A 25704-nucleotide genomic window follows, 5' to 3' on the forward strand; every position below is an offset into this window, starting at 1 on the left:
CCATGTTTTTTCTGTAAGTTAAAATTAAACTTTCAAAAATTAAAACGTATGGACAAAAACATGAAAGTTCCTAATGCGGTGATCTTGAAATTGAACAACTTAAATGGCAGTAACCCTCGAGTGATTTTATCATCCCTGACCAGCCTCTCCAGACTACATCACTATCTCCCTGTGATATATTCAGATGCATATATATCTCAATTGGGGCAAGTGAAGTGTGACTTTAGCATGCTGCCGAGTGATGCAGCAGGTGCTGCAACCACACTGATGTGCAATAGTCTGCAGTGAAATAAGATGTTCTTGTGGTAGGGAACATGCAGGAGGGGACTAGGCAGAGTGAAAGGACTATGATAAAGAGCTGAGAGAAAGCAGTTCTTTCTAGGAATTAAAGTACTAAGCAACTGCTCAACCAAGAAGTACAACCATGAAATACAGATCTATCACATTCCCAAAACAGTTAGGTTTCTTGTAGTTTCAGAAAGGTGACAGACAGATAAGCAGTGCTATATGTTTCTGCAGCATATTTATTTTTTTACCTGATGTCGGAGTACCCCTTTAATACTTAGGTTAAGTATTTCACAAGAAACTAAAAGGGTCCTTTTACATTGGCAGATGATGGTCAAATGTATTTTATTTACTACAAATACAGCAGAAATACAGAAGAGGAATAGAAAAAAAGAAACGTTATGTTTTACAGCGTTGAGAAACCTATTATGTACTAAATAGTGCTCCATTTGTCTGACTTTTTACTATGTTATCTAAAATTGGTAGGCACAAAGCAAATGCTAATATCCCGTGGTGTGAATTATTCAGATTTGGTAAGCATGCTTTAAATAAATAGGAGCCTCTCATACTGATGCACAAAATTACTATTCTCATTTTTACCAAATATGGAACATATGTTTAAAACAAACTGTGCTAGTAAGTGGAAAGCAACAAAGCCATTATAGATACGGCAAAAGCTTTAGACATCTGGAAAACATGATTTCAATTAAGCATCTATGTGTATACGCGAGCAGACATTTGGAGTTTTCATTTTTGTGCTGCTAATTGAAATGGTGAATCAAATTGGACCAGAAAACTTATGACGGTATTAACAGAGTAAATATCTAAATGGTTCTCTCCTTTTTAAGAGAATCCTCCCTTGATATGATAAGCTCCTGTCTTAGTGGGATACTTCTGATTCTAATTTAAGTTGTCTATGGACTTTACTAGTAGGTTTAATGAGGAGGACTAGAAGGTTTTTGCTGACTAGAAGGTTTTTACTGACTAGAGGTCCTATCTCGCATTCTGTAGAGATTCGGGCTCATTTTCCGCTGCTGCTATATAATCCTTGTAACCCGACATAATTGTTGTATAAATTAAATCTATGCTTCACAAATGGTCTAATGTTGTGATCATCTGAAGAAATCTGGGAATTCTTTTGGTTTACAAATTGAGGTAAAAATAAATAGTAAATATAAAAGGGAAAAAAGGCAAAGGGAAGATGGTTGGATCACGATAGAAAGATAGAGGAGGGCTAAAATGGTGTGTGTATCTGTGTTTGCGTGTATGGGGAGCACTCTCACGAGTACATAAACAAAAACACACACCTATGTATGGAATGTGGATAACAATTAGCCTTAATACAGTAGGATTTTTCAGAAACTGTCCTGTCTTGTATAGAAAATAGGCAAAACATTATCTAATCAATTGGTAAGAGCTGCCATTAAAAGTAAGAAGAGATCTTGGCAGAGCATGTGGGGTGCTAAGAAAGGACACTTTTCTGCCTCTTGTCAAAATTGTAAATCTATCAATAAAGACGACTTTGTGACACCCAGGAAGGGGCTAAACACACTATTAAAAAGTTGGCCATTATGTGACACTAAGTAGTTGATCTACCTGCTTAAAGGTCTGTGCAGACTTGCCAATGTAGATTAAACAGTACAGGCTAAAAAACTATGTTTGAATGAGAATTGTTTCTCCATTAGAAGGGTATTGTAAAAGGTATGAAAGGCAAATTGGAAAATTTGGGGGAAACTAATATTGTGCAACACTTTGTAGAAAGCTTGCATTTGGCATAATGTGAAAATAATTGCAGACTTATGAGCAAATCTACGACTACGACTTTTTAGAAGTAAGCCTCTGATAGATGGCAATGCGGAAAACAGGTGTGGCCTGTCCCCCCATGCCTGATGTATCATAAATTAGGCCTGCTAGGTATACATTCATTTCTGTACACTGGTCACTAGTCGTAGCCCAAAATTATAATCTGCAAGCAAAAATAAATGGCTGTTTACATTATGTTTCCGAGGCATCCATAACTCTTAACCCATTAATGTGTATTTTGTTTTTACTGGTCTTTGTTGGATGGAATAGTATACTTCTACTACACTATTTTGTACCGTTCTTGTTATGGTAAACTGATGTATTCTGACCAAATAGAGGATAAAAGGACACACTTTTGATGGCCATCTAGCATTAGACAACTATAGAAAAGTTTAACACACCCATCTTGAGCTTTTTGTAGGGAACCCCTAAACAAAAACACATTATGATTCTAGATGTCCAATTATTTAGAAACTTTTCTGGATTTATGTATCCAATTTGACTTTTTATACTTGTATTCATTTTGCTTTGAATGTAAGTGATTCTAATGGATTGAAGCGCCACTTAGTCCCAGTATGTATGGCTTATAAAGGGTTAAACATGTCATGCTTATGTCAATAGACAAATGATAGCATTCAGATTTTCAGACAAGGTCTGACTATGCTGGAGAAAGCTAATAAAACAATGTTCAGCAGACATAGTATTCCAAAAACTTGAATATTCAGCACATTGTCTTAAAAATGAGTAATTACTTCAGGCAACTTGCCAAACTTGCAAAGCTTTACTGATAAATGAGAACCTTCAAGACATTTACATTATTCTGCTAATAAAAGAAATATTTTTAAATACTGCAAAATATAACAAAATGCATTGTATGTTGTATTACACAAGGTACTTACTTAGAACATTGTGTGTTTTTAGTTTTATTAAACCGCTAATAAGAAAAAAAATATATAAAAAAAATATTAAAATAAAATTCTTAGTGTTTATGCTTGGTTTAACTTGGTTAAAGAGTAATGTTTTTTACCAACATCTGGACTAAGTTGGCATACTTTTTTTTTTAATTCTATTGAAAAGCATAGTTGACTACACCTTTCAATACACAGGCATCTTCCTCCCCGGGTCCCGCGGCGCAGCATTACCTCCGGAGCGGCCTGACTGAGCTGTCAGACCGCTCAGCCAATCATTGGCCGTGGCGGTCCTAGCCAGTGATTGGCTGGGCGGTCTGATAGCTCAGTCCGAAGCTGATGCTGCGCAGCAGGACCCGGAGAGAAAGACTGAGTGGAGGAGAAGCCCTGCAAGGTAATGTATGATGCTTCTCAAATCGTCGGTCACCCGCTGCGCACCGCTATTTCACGCAGCGATGCGTGGGTGGTGACCGATGATTTTGGGTCTTGGCCTAAATAAACGATCAGCCGATGACACAATCATCGGCTGATCGTTTTCTCTATTCCTTGGAGCGATAATCTGCTGAATCGGGCCGATTCGGCCGATTATCGTTCCGTGGAATAGGCCCCTAAGACACTGAGCTAACACTTTCAGTTCTATACCAATACAAAAAGAGACAAGCTAAAAAGCCTACAATAAGAACCAGTAAACTCACATATAGTATATTTCTTGCAATTTATAGTAAAGTATATATATACACGGTGAAAACTGCTGCCAGATCCACATGTAACACAGGGAAATCATGGATTTATAAGACTTTTGCATTTGTTCTTCAGTTGATTTTAGCACAGTGGGGGAGATTTAGTTTTCTGTTTATACGAAGATTCTCTTTGTTGCCCATTGCAACCTATCACAGCTCAGCCTTCCTTTAACCAGTCCCTATGAGAAATAAAAGCTAGGAACTGATTGCTTGCTATTGACAACTAAGGGAATCTTACAGCATGATAGGTCTCCCACTGTGTGTCATAGTAATGCAGCTCCCATGTGCATAGATACCACAATGCTGACAGAAAAGCAAACAAATAGTAAGAACTTCCATTTTGCAGAATAATGATGATGTACTACTAATAGACACTAAGATGAGCTTCTTACAGACCTTGACCACTGTATAAAGATTATTAATAGAGATAAGCGAACCGGGTTCGGGTTCGAGACGATCCGAACTCTAACCCGAACGTTCGGCATTTGATTAGCGGTGGCTGCTGAACTTGGATAAAGCTCTAAGGTTGTCTGGAAAACATGGATACAGCCAATGACTATATCCATGATTTCCACATAGCCTTAGGGCTTTATCCAAGTTCAGCAGCCACCACTAATCAAATTGCGAAAGCTCTGGTTCGGATCGACTCGAGCATGCTCGAGGTTCGCTTATGCAAGTTAAAGTGACTCTGTACCCAGAATGTGACTCCACCCAACTGCTTGTACCTTCAGATAGCTGCTTTTAATCCAAGATCTGTCCTGGGGTCCGTTCGGCAGGTGATGCAGTTATTGTCCTAAAAAACAACTTTGAAACTGGCAGCCCTGTGTCAAACGGCCGTGGCCTAGATTGTGTATGCATTAGGCTGGCACCGCCTCTCTGTCCCTCTTCCCTGCCCTCTTCATCATTAAGAATGCTCCAGGCAGATTGTCTCCTATTCCTCACCTATGTTAGCACGGCACATGGGCTGGATCGTTAAAGAGAACCAATCACCTAAAATTAACTGTCCCTATAATAAAAGTTTCTCTCTCCCTAAGTCTATTCCTGAAGATACAGACTGCCTTTGCAGTCTGTATCTTATACTGTACCCAATCCTGTATAGCGGTGTAAGTATTGCTGGGCGCCGCCATCTTGATGCCGTCACTTGCGTTCCAGCGGTGCGTTCCAGCAGTGGAACGCAACTGACGTCATGAAGATGGCGGTGCCCGGGAATACTGCACCGCTATACAGGATTAGGTAAAGTATAAGATACAGACTGCAAAGGCAGTCTGTATCTCAATAAACAACATACCTATATAGCAGGGGTCCTCAACTGGCGGACCGCGGTCCGAACCCGGACCGCGGAGGCCAGCTGTCCGGACCCCTGGTCAGACCTCCTAACCGCCCCGGATCCGGTCCGTCCCGGGGCGGTTAGGAGGTCCCGCTCCCCACCGCACTGCCTCCCGCCCCATAGGCGTACTGTCCTTAGATGTCAGTACGCCTGTGGGGCTGGGGGCAGTGTCGGTCCGGCCCCCGGCTGATACGCGCTCTCTGGGGATGTCCCGGGGATTCCCCAGCAGAGCGCGCACCACAGACCTCAGTGTACGCTGCCGGCCTGTCATTCCCGGAAGTGCAGGCCGGCGGCGTACGCTGAGGTCACTGATGCGCGCTCTGCTGGGGAATCCCCGGGACATCCCTACAGAGCGCGTATCAGCCGGGGGCCGGACCGACGGGAAGAGACGAAGACAGCCGCAGCGGGGAACGAAGTGCTAGGTGAGTTGTTTTTGTTATTTTTTTTTTCTGTCTGGGGGGCATCTACAAGGGGAGAGCGCACAGGTGGACTATATACTACAGGGGGGACCTCACAGGGGGCTATATACTACTGAGGGGGCTATATACTACTGAGGGGGCTATATACTACTGGGGGGAGTGCACAGGGGGCTATATACTACAGGGGGGACCTCACAGGGGGTTATATACTACAGGGGGGACCTCACAGGGGGCTATATACTACTGAGGGGGCTATATACTACTGGGGGGAGCGCACAGGGGGTTATATACTACAGGGGGGACCTCACAGGGGCTATATACTACAGGGGGAAAGCACAAGGGGGGCTATATACTACTGGGGGGAGAGCACAGGGGCGCTATATACTACTGGGGGGAGCTCACAGGGGGCTATATACTACAGGGGGACAGCGCATGGGGGGGCTATATACTACAGGGGGAGCTCACAGGGGGCTATATACTACAGGGGGGAGCTCACAGGGGGGCTATATACTACTTGGGGGGAGCTCACGGGGGCTATATACTACTGGGGGGAGCTCACAGGGGGCTATATACTACAGGGGGAGAGCACAGGGGGGCTATATACTACTGGGGGGAGCTCACAGGGGGCTATATACTACTGGGGGACAGCGCACAGGGGGCTATATACTACAGGGGGAGAGCGCACAGGGGGGCTATATACTACTGGGGGGAGCTCACAGGGGGCTATATTCTACAGGGGGAGAGCGCACGGGGAGGCTATATACTACTGGGGGAGCAACAGGGGGCTATATACTACAGGGGGAGAGCGCACAGGGGGGCTATATACTACTGGGGGAGCAACAGGGGGCTATATACTACTGAAGGAGAGCGCACAGGGGGGGCTATACACTACTGGGGGAGCAACAGGGGGGCTATATACTACCAGGGCAGTCACTCCCTTTGTACCTTATATCAAAGGCTTGGTGAGAGAGAAAAAAATGCCAGTTTTCACGCTAATAAGCAGCAATTCTGTATATAAATAGTTGAACGTTTGTGACAAAGTAACAAAACACGTTTCCTACTGATGTTCAGCTCGGACCTTCACCTGACAATAGACCCCGGTAAGTGGACCTTCACTAAAAGTTGTTGAGTACCCCTGCTATATAGAAACAACTGAACCTCCATAACTAGTTAACATACAAAGAATACTTTATTTCATAAAAAAGCACATACATTTGAAATCATAATACACAGTGAACTGCGACTGAGAAAATGCATTAAAAACCAACAGAAAAAACATACAAATGAGGGGTGCTACTATCAGGCAATGTGTAGAGAGATGATAAGGGACAAAATACAATTCATCGGTATACTACCATAAACCAACCCTAAACCAGCTCTATCAACAAAATGGTCATACAAAATGTGTTACCTTACCCAAATGGAGGTGATGTGCCAGCCGGATAGTTGCCCCCACCCCAACGCACGTTTCAGTAAACAACCTTTTTCAAGACCCCTTTTTCTCAGTCGCAGTTCACTGTGTATTATGATTTCAAATGTATGTGCTTTTTTATGAAATAAAGTATTCTTTGTATGTTAACTAGTTATGGAGGTTCAGTTGTTTCTATATAGGTATGTAGTTTGTAACTAGAACCCAGTGACACTATACTAACACTATATCCCCTTCTCACGGAATAACACATATAGGTTGTAGTGTAGGGGAGATCTGCTATACCTCTTTTTGTGTGTATGTATCTCAATAAAGTCTACTTATAAAAGATACAGACTGCCTCTGCAGTCTGTATCTTATACTTTACCTAATCCTATGTAGCAGTGTAGTGAGCCGGGAGCCATCTTGATGACTGGAACGCACCGCTGGAACGCAAATGACGTCATCAAGATGGCGCCCGGCATTACTGCACCGCTACAAAGGAGTAGGTAAAGTAAAAGATACAGACTGCAAAGGCAGTCTGTATCTCCATAAAGTCTACTTATAAAGATACAGACTGCCTTTGCAGTCTGTATCTTATACTTTACCTACTCCTTTGTAGCGGTGCAGTAATGCCGGGCGCCATCTTGATGACGTCATTTGCGTTCCAGCGGTGTGTTCCAGTCATCAAGATGGCGCCCGGCTCACTACACTGCTACATAGGATTAGGTAAAGTATAAGATACAGACTGCAAATGCAGTCTGTATCTTCATGAGAAAACTAATAGGTTTAATTAGGACAGATATACACAGCGATCTCGCACTGTGTATTTACAGAGCGGCGGGCAAGAGCTCATGGGAGCTCTTCCTGCCGCTCTGCATGCCGGGAGCTTCCTGTCACGCGCCGGCTCTTTTGAAAAGAGCCGGCGCGTGACACTGAAGAGAGACATGAATAAATTAAAAACGCGGACAGAAATTTTTTTAATTCTATTTACAAATATTAATAAAAAAGTAATTTAAATAGAATTAAGGAATAAAAAAAATAATAATTCTTCCGTGATTGGTTCTCTTTAAGGCACCTGTGCAATGTTCAGACAGGAGAAAATGTCCTAGGGAAATTCCTAATGATGAAGAGGGTGGAGAGGAGGGACGGAGGGATGGTGCAAGGTTAGGGCACAGATATTCTAGGCCATGGGCATTTGACTAAGGGCTGCAAGTTTAAACTGTGGTTGATATTAAATGTCGGGATTTGGACTATTTGCCCTTTTGCCACAACTTATTGGTGGGGTGTAACATGTGCAGAAATAGTATAACAATTCACAAATGTCTCTATTATAAAACTGTACTATACATTGTACAGTAGTTTTGGTTTGAAAGAAGGGTATCTCTTAGGAGAGTCTAGAAAAATTGTCACCAAAGAATAACTTAAATCGGACTGTGATCATACTTTTTGCTGCTAACAGACTATTCTGTTTTGGGAGCTGATGTGGGAGCAATTTCATATAGTTAAAAAATCACCACTATCATACAATTTCCAGCCGGAAAATCTGTACTTACAGGAACACACTATAGATTACAGAGAAATAAGATAGCATACTAGGATTACTGAGAGGTTAACACCTCCAACAAACTGTTCTTGGCCTCATAGTCTAGTGGTAGTGATTGTATTTAACATTCAAAATAAAAAAGAGTCCACAAGTTATTTTAGGAGACCCTGTGGTCTGTCCAAATAGAATTTTTCTATCCCCTTGTAGTCTCTGGTACCCTGATTGCAATGGTGTTTTTACTATCTTGCTACACTCCCACCCCCCAAGTTCTCAAGATACAGTCATTTTACTGTTTGGGTGACTTTTCACTGAAAAGTCAGAAGGGGCAGGAACTCTATTGAAAAAAAAAAAAAAAAAAGACATAAATGCTAGGCTAATGGGGTCTGAAAATGATTTTGAGGAAATGTGAATCATGTAGGGCAAGGGGAATTATGAAGCTCTGAATCACACCCACTTAGCATAGTATTCATACCTTGTATTCTGCAATAACGTTCCTCACCTGTCTAATAGTAGATAGTAAACAGGAAAATACCTATATTTCAGGAACTGTGGGGACTAGTGAGAAAGTAAAAATATGGTTGGAATCAGGGCACAAAGTGTGTGTGTGTGTGTGTGTGTGTGTGGGGGGGGGGTTAACTAAGAATCTATGTGTCACACATTGTCACAAATATTTGTGCTTTGTTGCTCAAAGATTTGCTAGTTTATTCTTTTGAAAATCCCAATGATAGCTGAAGTGAATGCCCCACTTGTAAGTATTTGTTGGCCATTAAGTATCATTTATATACTGCAACACTTTTTGAAAAAGTAGCAAAGTTTTGGGCCATGTGTCTGCAACTCTCAGGTTGACAGATCCATTTGTAGGTTCACCTGTGCCAGCACAATAATAGAGAAGCACTGCTGCATCACCTGTACAGATATACTGCATACTAGTTATCCAATGAAGAGCCTATTGGCTAACACCCACAAGAATAGTTTTCAACTAATTCAGCTACTATACAGTACTACCACCCTAAAGTATCTGCAACTGTACTGATTAATGAGGTTCTGTACCTGTCTCCATTTTGTCATCCTGAGCAGCAGGTCCATCTGGAATTACGCTCTTTACTTGTAGAAATTCATCTGGCTCATCACCCCCAATAATGGTAAATCCAAAGCCCATGTTACTTTTCTTAAGAGTGGTGCTCAGAAATGTTCCTTTAAGTTGTGATGCATCCCGTGTAAAAAGTGGCTTTTCTATGGCAAGACAAAACTTTGCATTAAACACCTGGATGAACCAAAATATGCATACAAACATTGTCACTTAATTTTGGTAACATTGCATGTAAACTTTAAACCATAACAAGCTGACCCAAAGATGTTGTTGACTTCATAACCCTTTACTCTATTTAGCACCCAAATGAGATTACTACAGTTAGTGTCAGGTTGTCACCTTCTAAAGACTCTTATCAATCAGCATAGAGTACTGCTGCAAATATGCCCAGCCCATACCCAGCCCAGCAAATGTGTACATGGACATGGTGTATATGTGTACATGGTAATTTTGCTCTCTGCACCTGGTGCAGAGAATGTTACCTGAGCAGCAAGAATACAGTACTGTACGTTTCCCCTCTCAAAGTACAGGCTCCTATGCATACCTTCTGTGGTTATGCTACCAAAATGTGCCTTGTGACTGCATCTGCACAAAGTTAAGGTGTAAAACATTTTTCTAATACTCCTTGTTTTTAGTCTGCGGTTAAAAAAACAAAAACACACAACATTATCATAAAATTTCAAAAGAAGTGTCCCTGATGTTTTAGACCTCCCCATTTTCTGACAGGGATAGATAGGCCGATGATAATACCTTGGTGTGAGTCAATGCTACCGTACTTGCCAGAAAGAGAAAAAGAAAGATGAGTCTCCTACATGGAAGCTAAAACAGCTACTCAGGGCAGAGTGAAGCAGTTAGCTATACATAGCAAGAGAGGCTTACTGACAGAAAATAAAGGATGAAGAATAACTTGTAATGTACATTCAAAGACAAAACCAGTATTAAATCCTCTGCATTTCTAGAAAATTTGTAAGACTGCACTGTACCTCTAAATACTTGAGCCTGCATAGGCTGAGTTCCCAATTCTGTCGTGGGCATGTTGTGCTGCTGAAGCTTCCTTTTCGCTTCTAACACTGGGTTCTCAAATTGGGTTCTTCTGTTTATGTGACTGTGACAATACAGAAAGTGATAAAAATCAAATGACAGCAGCTGTGTTATTAGTATGTCAATATGCTCTGTCTGCTATTGATGCAGATAAAATATATATTAAAGGGGAACCAATCAGCTCCTTGAAGCTACCAGCCGTGACTGCAGCAGTAGCTTTACAGCAAAAAAAAAAAAAAAAAAAAGTAGTTTTATTTTGCATGTGAGACGGGTGGCAACTAGTCATCTGGGCAGGGAGCCACCTGTGACTAGTCATGGTTCTCAGCCTGTTAGCGTGCAATGTGGACATGATTGACAGGCAGAGACCTGTTAGTAGCCTCTCTGCCTGTCAGTCATCCCCGCTCTGCACACTCACAGGCAGAAAGCCATGACTAGTCACACAGGTGGCTCCCTGCCCAGATGACTGGTTGCCGCCCCTCTCCTGTCAATACATGCCAGAATAAAACTACTTTTCTACTACTACGTCTGCCGGCAGAGTAACATAGAGGAAGCAGGCTGGCTGTTTGGTAATCAGCTGCATGCCGGTGGGGGTGGGTGTTGCGGGTGTCAGAGGAGTGACATAGAGGGAGTGGCCCGGCTGTTCGGTAACCTCTGGTGATAACCTTTTTAGGGGAACCCCTGCACCTGCATTCATACACAGTGTATGGTGCCAAAAGCCCCAAGCCATCGACACAGTGGAAAGCATAGGGCTTCCAGTACCATTCACTGTGTGGGTGATGATGCAGCAGCTCCCCAGAACAGCTCATTAGTAGGGGTGCTGGGTGTCAGTAACCCACTATTTAATGTTATACACCCGAAAAACCCTTTAAGAGGATGCCTACATGGGGCAGATATGCTGCAGATTTTCCAAATTAATTTCAACAGGAAAGTCAAAACCTGAATCAAATCAGCATTACAGTCCTGTGTGAACATACCCTTTCAGTGAAATTACAATGTCAGCAGAGCTGGTTTAAAAGACTACTTTATACTTTATAATACCTATATAATACTCATAGTAAGAGAGAACTTCTTTACTTACTCAACATAATAGGTGCCATAAATGGGATCATCAATTTTCTCCCAGCCATAGGGAAGTTCTGAAAAAAATAAAAATAAATAAATACATATAAATATTGCTATCAGTATCATTAGGAAACAGGCAAGGCACTCTAGGAAAACTATGTAGCTGAATAACTATAACTGTACAGAAGAGCACACTAACATGTAAAAAATTAATGCATATGGAGAGCACAGTCTTGCCCATGGCATGGCTTCTGTGACTATTGCTTTTCTTTAACCACAACTGAGCACATTTTAACCTAATGAAAAATACAGCTTGCTATCAATACTTAAAGGAGGCCTTAGTTAAAATACCATATTGTTAGCAGTATATTACTACCATGAAACCTTAACATTTGTAGTAAAAGCCTTTTTAACCAGCAAATAAGAGAGGATTGTTTTGGGATTACAGAGCATATACCAACGTAGAGCCAAGTAGTCTAGAATGCTAGCACAGTCAGAACAGAATAGCTAACTGGGAATTAACTTCTTCTTGACCTTGTTACTTGTTAATGTTAATTTGAAATTATTACATTTTAAGATTAAAATTTGGAACCAATATTTATATAAAATTTTCACAACTTGTAGCTCTAAAAAGGAAAAAATATACAAAAAAAAAGAACACCGAAAAAATTTAAATATTTTTTCTTTTGTTCATTCTGTTTCCTAAACAGAGCAAAACAAAATTAACCAAAAATGTATCTCAAAATGATACCAATGTACATAGTAGATCCAACAAAAAAAAATACCCTTATGAGGCTCCATGAAAAAAACAACATCAAAAAATGTGGTTACACAACAATAAGTATTTCTAATTTGTGCCATAAAAGTGAAGCCCATGCTTCTGATTATTATTCTTATTTTCTTCTTATTATTTATCTAAAAAGGTAAAACAAAGTTGGCTGTTCACTTTCTAAAATGCTGACACTGTTATACAGCTGTTAGAACAATCGGGGGAGATTTATCAAACTGGTGTAAAGTAGAATTGGCTCAGTTGCCCCTAGCAACCAATCCAATTCAACCTTTCATTTCTCACAGATTCTTTAAAAAATGAAAGGTGGAATCTGATTGGTTGCTAGGGGCACTTAAGACAATTCTACTTTACACCAGTTTGATAAATCTCCCCCCCTACAAAACTACAAAACTGCTGACACTGTTAGCTGTTAGGACAGGGAGACACATGGGGGTGATTAATCAAAGATGGTGTAAAGTGAAACTGGCTCAGTTGCCCCTAGCAACCAATCAGATTCCACCTTTCATTCCTCACAGACTCTTTGGAAAATGAAAGGTTTGGTTGCTAGGGGCAACTGAGACAGTTTCACTTTACACCATGTTTGATAAATCTTCCCCATGGTTCCTTATCTGTGCTTCCAGATCATAGAAAAATGTTTTCATTCTATAGAATGAATAGAATAGTTATAGAATAACAGCCATTATTTGTCCTTAAAGCGACTCTGTACCCACAATCTCACCCCCCCCCCAAACCACTTGTACCTTTGGATAGCTGCTTTTAATCCAAGATCTCTCCTGGGGTCCGTTCGGCAGGTGATGCAGTTATTGTCCTAAAAAACAACTTTTAAACTTGCAAACCCGTGCCCAACAGCCGGGGCTTAGAATATCTGTGCCTTAACTTTGCACCACCCCTCCGTCCCTCCTCCCCGCCCTCTTTATCATTAGGAGTGCCACTGAAACATTTTCTCCTGTCTGAATATTGCACAGGTGCCTTAACGTCCAGTCCATGTTCAGTATTCACACAACTGATGAATAGGAGACAATCTGCCTGGAGCATTCCTAATGATAAGGAGGGCGGGGAGGAGGGACAGACAGGCTGTGCCAGCCTAATGCATACACAATCTAGGCCACGGCCGTTGGGCACGGGGCTGCCAGTTTAAAGGTTGTTTTTTAGGACAATAACTGCATCACCTCCTAAATGGACCCCAGGACAGATCTTGGATTAAAAGCAGCTATCCAAAGGTACAAGAGGTTGGGGGGGGGGGGGGGGGGGGGGGGGTCAGATTGTGGGTACAGAGTCGCTTTAAATCATGGCTGTCCTAAAAAAAAAAAGTCTGCCAATTTGACAGCGTGTAAACATAGCCTTAATGCAGCTTACTTTAAAAACAGGACCCAGCTGCTTTATATTTTGTAAACATCTATAAACACAAATACAGCTTTTCTTCAGAACAAAGAAAATGATAAATAAACTTCTTGTGCTAGAAAAGTCCAAATGAAAACAATAGTGTCTCTTTTAGATTGAGGCACAGTTCAGAACCTTGCAGGACTGGCACTCACAAGGCTGCTGGTATAGAATTAGGCCTCATTCATGCAATTGCAGACAAATTTACACCCCATTGGTTTCTATGTGCCCATTTACACTTCTGCAATTTTTGTAGAACTGTCAATTTTGTAGATCTGCAAAAAAAGGACATGTCCTAGTTCAGAAGTCTACGGGACTGCATTTTTGCAGACGTTACAGACATTACTTCCATAAGATCCATAAAAATGTGGATCCGCGAAAATATACTTAGCTGTGAATGAAGCCTTAGGGTGTGTTTACACAGACAGATTTTTGAAGCCAAAGCCAGAAACAGACTATAAACAGAGAACAGGTCATAAATGAAAGACTGAGATTTCTCTTCTTTTCAAATCCATTCCTGGCTTTGGCTTAAAAAATCTGTCAGATAAATCTCTCTGTGTAAACACACCATTACTCCCAATACATAAATCTTCGTAGCAAACAAATCTCTACACAGCTGTTTTTCACACTCTCCAAAGATCGCATCCTAGGTGGCCGCGTTCCCACATTTTTACAGCATTTCTCTCTTTGCATAATTAGAACTTAAATTGTCGGTCTAGGTTTTGCAATGTGATTACCAGATGGTTAGTGATAACGTAAGACTCCTGCTACATCATGTTTTGCTAGCTGATGCTCATAGACCACAATATAAAAAAAAAAAAGTTTTTATGCATTTTCTCTGCAGTTCTCAAATGCAAATGTGGGCAAACACCTAAATCAGCCTGCAGCTGTGCAACCTGTAAATTGCAAACTTGCTTTACATAATATCTACTGTTGATTTAGATTTTAGAAGTTATTATGACAGTGACACGTTAAGACCAAAGGTCCATGTCAGTTGCAACATAATACCATTCACTAACATTACATACATGGTACTCAATCTGCCTTCATGGACTGCTTTCACCTGGCGCCTCACTGGCATCAAATATGTCTTCATGTTGTTCTTCAAATAATCAATGAGGGCATATTAGGTGAGTGCCACTGCTTGTCCAATTTTTCCCATTGATCACACAGGCGAAAATTGCTGCACATTCTAAATCTGGTTTCGATTTTTGTATCTGAGGCAGCTCAAATCTATGAATTTATTGAGAATGTGGCAATCAAGGGTGGAGTTGTCTATAAGAGAGCATAGGAAAACACCGATCTTTGTAAATCTCTCAAGTACTCTTATACATCAAGTTTTAGGCTGTGCTCGCACACTGCATTTTTTTTCTTAATTCTACCAAAATTGGAGCAAAATTATGAAAAAAAAAACCTAGAAAAAGCTTAATGTGTGAACACAGCATTAGCTTCCAAAATACATTACCAAAGTAAAGAAACGGAACAAGAAATGTGAAAGAATACAGTATGTGTGATGAAATAAGCTGTGTTTAAAATTTCCTGTGGTGTTCCTAGTAGACAAATTGATTGTCCTGTGCTTGGGGTCATTGATCACGTATATGTCTATTTTGAATCACTGTAACAAATAATATGGACTAAAATAAAATATCCACTGCAGGAAAGCTTTAATCCACTAAATGATTACACATTGGATAACCAATCAGCCTACCTCTATCAGGAAAAGGCCTGATTGTAAAGGGAGTAAATGTATATTCCTATTTAGGTATAGTAGAACTACATGTTTTACTATTAGAAGATCAGAAAAGCAGTGGTGAGAAGAGAAGCGGTAGTGCATTTCACTACCTGACTCAGTTCAGGCGGCTCCATTAGAAATTTATGGGGCTGCCTAGACAAGATGACTGACAGCAGAGAAGTGTGCTCATTGATCAAAACTTTTGACATGTCCTTGTGACATGTTAGAGGCTTTCTTTATTATGATAGTTGCACTTTAAGGGTCACACATTTTGACTTAGGCTGTGGGTAAAAGTACCCTCATAGTATAGTTTCCTCGTTACTAAAATATATGAGCTGTAACTTGTTGAGATTCTAATTTCTAGATGTACAGCATACAGACAGGTTGAATCTTGGATGCTGAATCTCGAGTAACATCCACTTTATTGAAATGGACTGAATAGCTATAGCCAGTATTGTACTTCATTCTAATAACACATGCTTTTTGTGACTCCAATAGAATAGGCACATGCAAGTATTCAATCTCCGATCCTTTGTGAAACTGCCTAATAATTTCAAATTATTTCTTATCAAACTATTCAGCCAGGTGTAACGGCAAGCAAGGACAGGGGAAGGTATTCCAGTGTCTAGGCAGTACAATAAGAGAGAAATATATTAGCACTGCTCAACTTACAATGAAGACCTGAAAAGGCACATGGTGGGAAGTAATGAATTCATTTGACTTTTTCCATTTTATTATTTGTTTCTGCTATTTGTACTAAGAATTGATAGGGCAGACTTATTAATACTAGATCGCAGAGGCAGAAATGCCACATTTATTAGAGTGCTGCATAGCGTGTAATACATTTGGCACATCTTGCTAGAGGTTTTCTCAATCCACCTCACAAGTTTTGCTAAAATAAGAATGTATAGTGTTCTATCAATGCCATTGAGCCACAACCCCAGTTCCTGGACACCTTTTCAGAATTGTCTAGTGAGCCTTAGAAACACACAATAAATTTGGTGCCTGGCGTGTACACCAGTTTTTTGTGCAATTCTGGGGCTTAAAAATTCCATATTTACCTAACCTATTTTCAAACAATAACATTAATATTGTAACTGGAGTGATCACTGTATTCTTCAGTGTTGTACAGAGATGGTCATTACTTACATGGTTCTGGTCCAGGGTATAGGATTACAAGCTAGTTTTTCTCATATTTTCTCAAGTTTCTTTTTCACATATAATAAGGTCAATTTCATAGACACCACTAGTTGGTTTTGATGGCTTGGAAAGGCTTGGAGGAAACCCACACAAATACTACTCTTGTCTGGACACTTTTTCATGAATATGATGCTTCAATGCAACAGTACCAACTGTAGAGCCAACCAGAGTAAGAGAATGTCAACTTCTTTTTTCAAAAGGTTGAAGAATATGTGAAATACTAAACCTGCTGTAAATGCAGCTCTCCCTATTGCCTCTGTAATCCAGTTTAGGTAATACCATCACCAAACACATTTTTTCCCCCTAAAACAGCATCTCTCTATGTATATTCTGAATTGGGCCAGCTATTTAGCTGAAGTGACAGTAAAAATAATATAGACTATGCTTACCAGTCCACGCTCTCTGGGAAACACTCTTGCTTGCTTCTCTGGTTCTCCTGCTCACTAACAGCCCTTTTAGTTAACCACTGTTTGCGGCACAGTGATTGGCTAAGCGGGCCGTCACTGAGCTGGGAATCTGAAGAATCAAGCACTGCGCTGGGGGAGCACTGACAGGTAAGCATGTTCTATTAGGCTACGTTCACACAGAGCAAAAGGGGCGGATTACGTGAGGAAATATTTCCGCCTGAAATCAACTGACGCTGAATTCCGAGCAGAATATAAGCAGAATGTAAGCAGAATCCCTGCGTATTCTGCTAGGAAAGTGTTCAGCTCGTAATCAGCTCTTGACAAATTCAGCACGGAATACTCGAGGAATCCGCATGCATTCAGCGCTGAAATTCAGCGAGTATTTGGTGAGTAAACTAGACTATACCAGAACATATACTAGAATCCTCCTCCCCCCCCCCTTTTCCCCATTTCCGCGCTGATTCAGAGAGTAATTTCCGCTTGTATTACGCTTGTATTCCGCGCTGAATACGCGCGTATTCCGCGCTGAAACAGAAAATCAGAGCCCCATTGATTTGTATAGGCTTCCGCCAGCGGAAGAATGAACATGTTAATTCTTCTAGCGGAAAGCGGATTAGTTCAGTGCGGAAATTCCACTGTGTGAACTGCAGAGCAGAATTTCCATTTAACACAATGGAAATTAGCTCTGCACCTATTTTTACGGCTGAAATTTCAGCGCTGATTCAGCGCAGAAATTCAGCTGCTTTTGCTCAGTGGGAACGAGCCCTTAAGGAGACCTTTATAAGGACAATGAACCCAAGATGACACCATTTAAATAGCTGTGACAACATAGCAGTAAGTAAGCGAGAAATTGCAAAGATGTAGTATATCATCTCCCCTGCTGATTCAACATTATTTACTGGTAACGACAGGGCCCATTTAAAGTGAACCACAAGAAGCAGTAACATTGCCCATTGGTATCAGAACAGCTCAGTTTTTTTTCAATTGAGTGCACTCAAGTTAATTCCTATCATCATAAAGGAGTACGTAAAGCAGAGTTTTCCTTCATCCGATCTAAGGAAATATGTAGATTTGTCATACCATCTGCCAAATTTCTTTATTCTAATATAAGTCTGGAGTGACAGCACCAGGAAGAAAATGTACTTAAAACTGGCATCTGTTCATTACTCAATACACAAATTACATATTTTGTTTGCATCCATGTGGGAATTTTGAAACTTTACTGGCCAATTTATATGACAATTTGCTAGTGCTAAAAGAAGGATTTGAGTTTGAAAAGCCACATTTTTTTATTTTTTTTTTTTAGACAAGTGTCAGTTTAGGTCTGTTTTATAGGTTATAGTTTAACACTATAGGGGACATTTATCATTGATAAAATGCGTATTTTTTGTCGGAAAATGGCCGATATATTTATTCGCAAATGTCCATTTTGCGAATAAGTATTCACATCTGGCAATTTTCCGCTCGGTACACCAGGGGGGCGGGAGGAGGTGTGGAGGGGATTCAGAGTCCTCTTAATTCATAATTTTTTTTGCGATAAAATAGTTAGGAAACCTACTCCAGCTCTCAGCTGGCATAGGTTTCCTGGCGCGTGCACTGATGCGCACAGGATTTATGTAGAGGCAGTGCGCCTCTACATAAATATCTGTACTGTCGGAGCTGCGGAGACATTTTTAGGTCTGGCACAGAAAACGCCAGACTTAATAAATGTCCCCCTATATGTATTTCTGTATCTTGCTTAGCTTCTCAATATCTATTTATGGCTAGTGTGGCCAGCTTGTACTTTCCTATAGAATTACATTGTTAAAACGAAGCTACAGCCGTTGTTATTACATAGTGTGACCATAGCCCTATACTGTAAAGTTTGTCATTTTAGATAACAGAGCAATAATTTAAAGTGACAAATCACCAGCTGATCTTTGGTGTGCTCTGTGGCCCACTTTGAGCCACCATTGATAGAATACAAATCTGTTGTTTGTTATAAACAACTGCAGAACCCAAAACCAACCTAAAAAATTCAACACTTTGGATAACTTTGGCAGATATCTGCTATTAGTCAGTACCTGTCAAACCTGCCTGTGTTATGAAAAGGCACTGATGGCCAGCAGAAAATGGTCAAAAATAAGCCTTTTTTTCTTAGCCAAAGTCTCTAGTGTATGACCAGCTTTATCCTCGGTAAGGTAAACCAGAAGGACTTCTTTGTACATTATCCCTATGGGGGAAGGGGGCATTGTTGGCTAAAAATCCCTAAAATTCACTTTAGGCATTATTTTATCAAAGTGATCTCTAGTTCTCAATGAACAAAACGCTATTCAACTCCATCTGTCCTAAAATTAGTCATTTCAATCTTTAAGCTTAAGTAAACTGCAAATTAAAATGAAAAGCATATAACAGACAAAGTCGTGTTCTGTGAACAGGAAAATCTGGAAGTGTTTGTAAAATATAGAATTTTTTTATTATACCATAGAAAAAGTAGGAAACCTTCAGGATATAGCTTTATGCTTACAGATTTGACTAAAATAAAGAGCAGCAAGAATACACATACTCCAGTCTGTTTAAATCTTCTTAACGTGATAGAAAAGAAATACATGGGACATGTATGGGACAGTGTAGATTTACCTAAAACTCAATTCATTCAAAAACATTTAGGGGGAGATTTATCAAAGGATGTAAAATTTAGACTGGTTGCTGTGGGCAGTTTGCACCAATCACAGCTCCTATTTCATTTTTCCAGAGCTAAAAGCAGAGCGGTGATTGGTTGAGGTGGGCAGTTTACACCAGTCTAAATTTTACACCCTTTGAAAATCTAGGCCTTAGTGTTCATGAAGTTCAAGATGGAAGCAGTCTGGATGCTTTACGAGGAAGGTCACAAATAAAACTCTGACCTTTTTTGTGAGGAAAAATGCTGCAAATCAAGCAGAGATATATTAGCTGCACAAGGCTTAAAGGGAATCTGTCAGCAAAATGTTTTTCTTCTCCTGAAGAGCAGGAGGAGTTTTCTATGGGGATTTGCTACTGCTCTGGACAGTTCCCAACACTGACAGAGGTGGCAGCAGAGAACTCTGTGTCAGACTGAAGAGAGAATACACCACTTCCTGTAAGACATACAGCAGCTGATAAGTGCTGGAAGATTGGAGATTTTTTAATAGAAGTAAATTACAAATCTCTGGCACCAATTGATTTAAAAGATTTTTTTTTTATGGTGAACTACCCCTTTAAAATTCCTGCTGACTGCTGACACTGTTAGATAGCAATTAGGTCAAGGAGACACACAGTACCTAAAATGGTAAACACTTTTATCCTACAATATAAAGAGTCAAAGAGGCTTTCCAGAGCTCTTGAAAGCTGGTCATGCACCTTCATAACAGTGGTCCATTACCTCTCACGACTGTCCTCCATCCTTCAGGCCAAAGATTCCCGTGTTCTTTATGGAGAGGGGAGGGTAAGCTACAGCAAGGGCTTATCTCTCTCGAAACAAAGGGGTCAGTCAGTGATTTTCCATCAAGCCCGACCCCTTTCGGGAGGATATTCTGGCTTGCAGCTTTTCAGGATTGCTTTTACCAGAGGGTATTTCTTTTTTATATGTTCTGGAAGCACAGTTGGATATATGAAAGGTCTTTGAGCTAACATATATCTAACAAGGTCAGCAATTTGGAACTTGAATTATAGCTAATATATTCACAATAAATTAAAAAGCCAAGTAAACTAATCCACAAAAGGGGATTATTCAGTACTTGGACAAAGATGGCCAGGAGGAATTTAATAACACATGCTGATAACCTAATTGATCATTACAATTCATCCATAGACGTGGGTGACACTACATGTGATATATATGTAACATAATAATGCACAGAAGGATACTGACCATATCTTCATGACACATGTAAATCAGGACTTCAATCAAACTTGTGCTCCCTTAAAACCCCTTACTCCAGTCATATGGTCCTTGTCTGCATAGTTAATGTTGTGTTACTCTGTCTACCATAGCAAAGTAATTAAACCCTATTAGTAACCAATTACTGGCTACAATGTGCATTGACAGATGGAGCTGAATATCATTAGATACTTGCAGGAAACAGTATTCTTTATACTCTTATAGAGACTCCCTACTCCCTCATTAACTACTGCAACCTTTGCTGCCTCCATGTTGTAGAATGAATATAGGTTTTATCTTTGTGTATGATGGAAATGGAGGAAACCTCAATTTGTAATTCACCAAGTGCACAGAAGAAAAAAAAATTCTTACCTTTATGTTAGAAATATACATTATATCAAGTGCCTTTGTGTTAAAAGTGTATGATTTTATTAGATTAACACTTTACAGTGGTGACAAAGAGTTACTGCTATTATTGAATACAATGGTGGAACCAGAGCTTTTCCAGTACACCATGACTGCATTACTGATAGAGTCTGCCATAGGCTACCACCAGAGCTCTCATATCACTGATTAGTGCTATATAATATCATAGCATTAATCAGTATAAGCAATCTTATGATTTCTTATGTAACGCCCCTAAGATAGGCTAAAGTTATTAAACAAGGGTAAACATTTTTTTTATAATATATATATATATATATATATATATATATATATATATATATATATACATACATATATACACACACACACACAGTACCGTTCAAAAGTTTGGGGTCACATTGAAATGTCCTTATTTTTGAAGGATAAGCACTGTACTTTTCAATGAAGATAACTTTAAACTAGTCCTAACTTTAAACAAATACACTCTATACATTGCTAATGTGGTAAATGACTATTCTAGCTGCAAATGTCTGTTTTTTGGTGCAATATCTACATAGGTGTATAGGGACCCATTTCCAGCAACTATCACTCCAGTGTTCTAATGGTACAATGTGTTTGCTCATTGGCTCAGAAGGCTAATTGATGATTAGAAAACCCTTGTGCAATCATGTTCACACATCTGAAAACAGTCTAGCTCGTTACAGAAGCTACAAAACTAACCATCCTTTGAGCAGATTGAGTTTCTGGAGCATCACATTTGTGGGGTCAATTAAACGCTCAAAATGGCCAGAAAAAGAGAACTTTCATCTGAAACTCGACAGTCTATTCTTGTTCTTAGAAATGAAGGCTATTCCATGCGAGAAATTGCTAAGAAATTAAAGATTTCCTACAACGGTGTGTACTACTCCCTTTAGAGGACAGCACAAACAGGCTCTAACCAGAGTAGAAAAAGAAGTGGGAGGCCGCGTTGCACAACTAAGCAAGAAGATAAGCACATTAGAGTCTCTAGTTTGAGAAACAGACGCCTCACAGGTCCCCAACTGGCATCTTCATTAAATAGTAACCACAAAACACCAGTGTCAACATCTACAGTGAAGAGGCGGCTGCGGGATTTTGGGCTTTAGGGCAGAGTGGCAAAGAAAAAGCCATATCTGAGACTGGCCAATAAAAGAAAAAGATTAAGATGGCCAAAAGAGCACAGACATTGGACAGAGGAAGACTGGAAAAAAGTGTTGTGGACGGATGAATCCAAGTTTGAGGTGTTTGGATCACAAAGAAGAACGTTTGTGAGACGCAGAACAAATGAAAAGATGCTGGAAGAATGCCTGACGCCATCTGTTAAGCATGGTGGAGGTAATGTGATGGTCTGGGGTTGCTTTGGTGCTGGTAAGGTGGGAGATTTGTACAGGGTAAAAGGGATTCTGAATAAGGAAGGCTATCACTCAATTTTGCAACGCCATGCCATACCCAGTGGACAGCGCTTAATTGGAGCCAATTTCATCCTACAACAGGACAATGACCCTAAACACACCTTCAAATTGTGCAAGAACTATTTACAGCAGAAGCAGGCAGCTGGTATTATATTGGTAATGGAGTGGCAAGTGCAGTCACCAGATCTGAACCCCATTGAGCTGTTGTGGGAGCAGCTTGACCGAATGGTACGCCAGAAGTGCCCATCCAACCAATCAAACTTTTCGGAGCTGCTTCTAGAAGCGTGGGGTGCAATTTCTCCAGCTTACCTCAACAGATTAATAGCTAGAATGCCAAAGGTGTGCAATGCTGTAATTTCTGCAAAAGGAAGATATATATATATATATATATATATATATATATATATATATATATATATATATGCACTCACCGGCCACTTTATTAGGTACACCATGCTAGTAACGGGTTGGACCCCCTTTTGCCTTCAGAACTGCCTCAATTCTTCCTGGCATAGATTCAACAAGGTGCTGGAAGCATTCCTCAGAGATTTTGGTCCATATTGACATGATGGCATCACACAGTTGCCACAGATTTGTCGGCTGCCCATCCATGATGCGAATCTCCCGTTCCACCACATCCCAAAGATGCTCTATTGGATTGAGATCTGGTGACTGTGGAGGCCATTTGAGTACAGTGAACTCATTGGCATGTTCAAGAAACCAGTCTGAGATGATTCTAGCTTTATGACATGGCGCATTATCCTGCTGAAAGTAGCCATCAGATGTTGGGTACATTGTGGTCATAAAGGGATGGACATGGTCAGCAACAATACTCAGGTAGGCTGTGGCGTTGCAACAATGCTCAATTGGTACCAAGGGGCCCAAAGAGTGCCAAGAAAATATTCCCCACACCATGACACCACCACCACCAGCCTGAACCGTTGATACAAGGCAGGATGGATCCATGCTTTCATGTTGTTGATGCCAAATTCTGACCCTACCATCCGAATGTCGCAGCAGAAATGGAGACTCCTCAGACCAGGCAACGTTTTTCCAATCTTCTACTGTCCAATTTCGATGAGCTTGTGCAAATTGTAGCCTCAGTTTCCTGTTCTTAGCTGAAAGGAGTGGCACCCGGTGTGGTCTTCTGCTGCTGTAGCCCATCTGCCTCAAAGTTCGACGTACTGTGCGTTCAGAGATGCTCTTCTGCCTACCTTGGTTGTAACGGTTGGCTATTTGAGTCACTGTTGCCTTTCTATCAGCTCGAACCAGTCTGCCCATTCTCCTCTGACCTCTGGCATCAACAAGGCATTTCCGCCCACAGAACTGCCGCTCACTGGATGTTTTTTCTTTTACGGACCATTCTCTGTAAACCCTAGAGATGGTTGTGCGTGAAAATCCCAGTAGATCATCAGTTTCTGAAATACTCAGACCAGCCCTTTGGCACCAACAACCATGCCACGTTCAAAGGCACTCAAATCACCTTTCTTCCCCATACTGATGCTCGGTTTTGAACTGTAGGAGATTGTCTTGACCATGTCTACATGCCTAAATGCACTGAGTTGCCGCCATGTGATTGACTGATTAGAAATTAAGTGGTAACATGCAGTTGGACAGGTGTACCTAATAAAGTGGCCGGTGAGTGTATATGTGTGTATATATATATATATATATATATATGCAAAAAAGGGGGTCCATGGAGCCTCAGTTACGAGTCTCAAAACACGGGAATAGCCAGATATCCCTCTCTCCAGAGAAGGAAGCCCATTGCCAAGGGGTGCCTCCTAGTGGGGAGAGCACCAAACCACCCTGATACGTAGTCCCTCAGGTCCTCAGTCTGGCTATTCCCGTGTTTTGAGACTCGTAACTGAGGCTCCACGGACCCCCTTTTTTGCATATTCAAATTTTGTATGGGACAATCAATGGAGACTCGTAAATGAGTACTCCATTGGAATTTTTCACTGTTCTCCCTGAGTTCAGTGATTGTTGTGTTTTGTTGGTATATATATATATATATATACACATACATACACACACACACACACACACACACACAATCACCAACCCTTCCCTTATAAGGGTTTTAATCGTCCCCATTTTCCAAATAAATAATTGTAAACTATAAAAAAAAAATTACCATTTTATATGAATGCCAAATACCAAAAAAATGGAATAAAAAGGAGAATAAAAAATTCCCAAATGCTACCCACAAAAAATACAGGCCAAGATGCAAAAAAATAAGCCCTCACACAGCCCTATTGATAAAAATATGTGTCACAAAATGTCCGGTGTCAGTGAAGTTTATCCCAGCCGGTACTGCAGTACTGGCCAAATACACTTAATTTCTATTGAATTGGGATGTGGACGCATCCATGTGCGCTTGCATCCCAATTCACCATTGCACACAATGGAGAGTGAGACTGGAGCCGCACTCTCTATTGTGTGCACTTTCAGGGTTGTGCGGCTGCTATTCATTGTCAGTTTTGGCCGCAGCAGCTTCTGTATGTGTATATGCAATCCCGTATGTGTATACCCTCCAGCCGGGATTCCATTCATTGTCAATGCAAGGTATTTTTTCTAAATATGAACAGGGAAACAAGCGGCACTACACAATTCATATTTTTAGCGGATCCCAGGTTGTGCATGGGGCAAGACATGCGGTGGTGCTAACTATAGAATGTAGAATGTAGTCACATGAAAAAAAGCGGAGTGGTAGGTCCGTAGAAGCGCTGTAGAGTGAGAAACAAGCTGTTACCACTTCGCTTTTTTTTAGCATCTGCTCATTTGTATGTCCGCACTGTATATATCCTATTTTGATATGTGGAAATAATAAAGATTAAGGAAGACAATAAGGGTGAGTGCAACTTTTTCT

The 25704-nt window shown here is 40.7% G+C and overlaps 1 protein-coding gene across 6 annotated transcripts in view; it reads right to left on the reverse strand.

Moving 5' to 3' along the window:
* The window catches only part of MAGI2 (membrane associated guanylate kinase, WW and PDZ domain containing 2), a 673341-nt gene that overhangs the window by 135818 nt on the left and 511819 nt on the right, over nucleotides 1–25704 (reverse strand). For all 6 annotated transcript variants that reach the window (XM_069978196.1, XM_069978177.1, XM_069978169.1 and 3 more), the window contains exons 7-9: nucleotides 11646–11703; nucleotides 10510–10631; nucleotides 9487–9669 (exon numbers count right to left, since the gene is read on the reverse strand). In XM_069978196.1, coding sequence (XP_069834297.1) covers nucleotides 9487–9669; nucleotides 10510–10631; nucleotides 11646–11703 — 363 coding nt within the window. The remainder of the gene's footprint in view (nucleotides 1–9486; nucleotides 9670–10509; nucleotides 10632–11645; nucleotides 11704–25704) is intronic.

The sequence above is a fragment of the Dendropsophus ebraccatus genome, chromosome 1 (genome assembly GCF_027789765.1).
Source record: "Dendropsophus ebraccatus isolate aDenEbr1 chromosome 1, aDenEbr1.pat, whole genome shotgun sequence".
Classification (NCBI taxonomy): domain Eukaryota; kingdom Metazoa; phylum Chordata; class Amphibia; order Anura; family Hylidae; genus Dendropsophus; species Dendropsophus ebraccatus.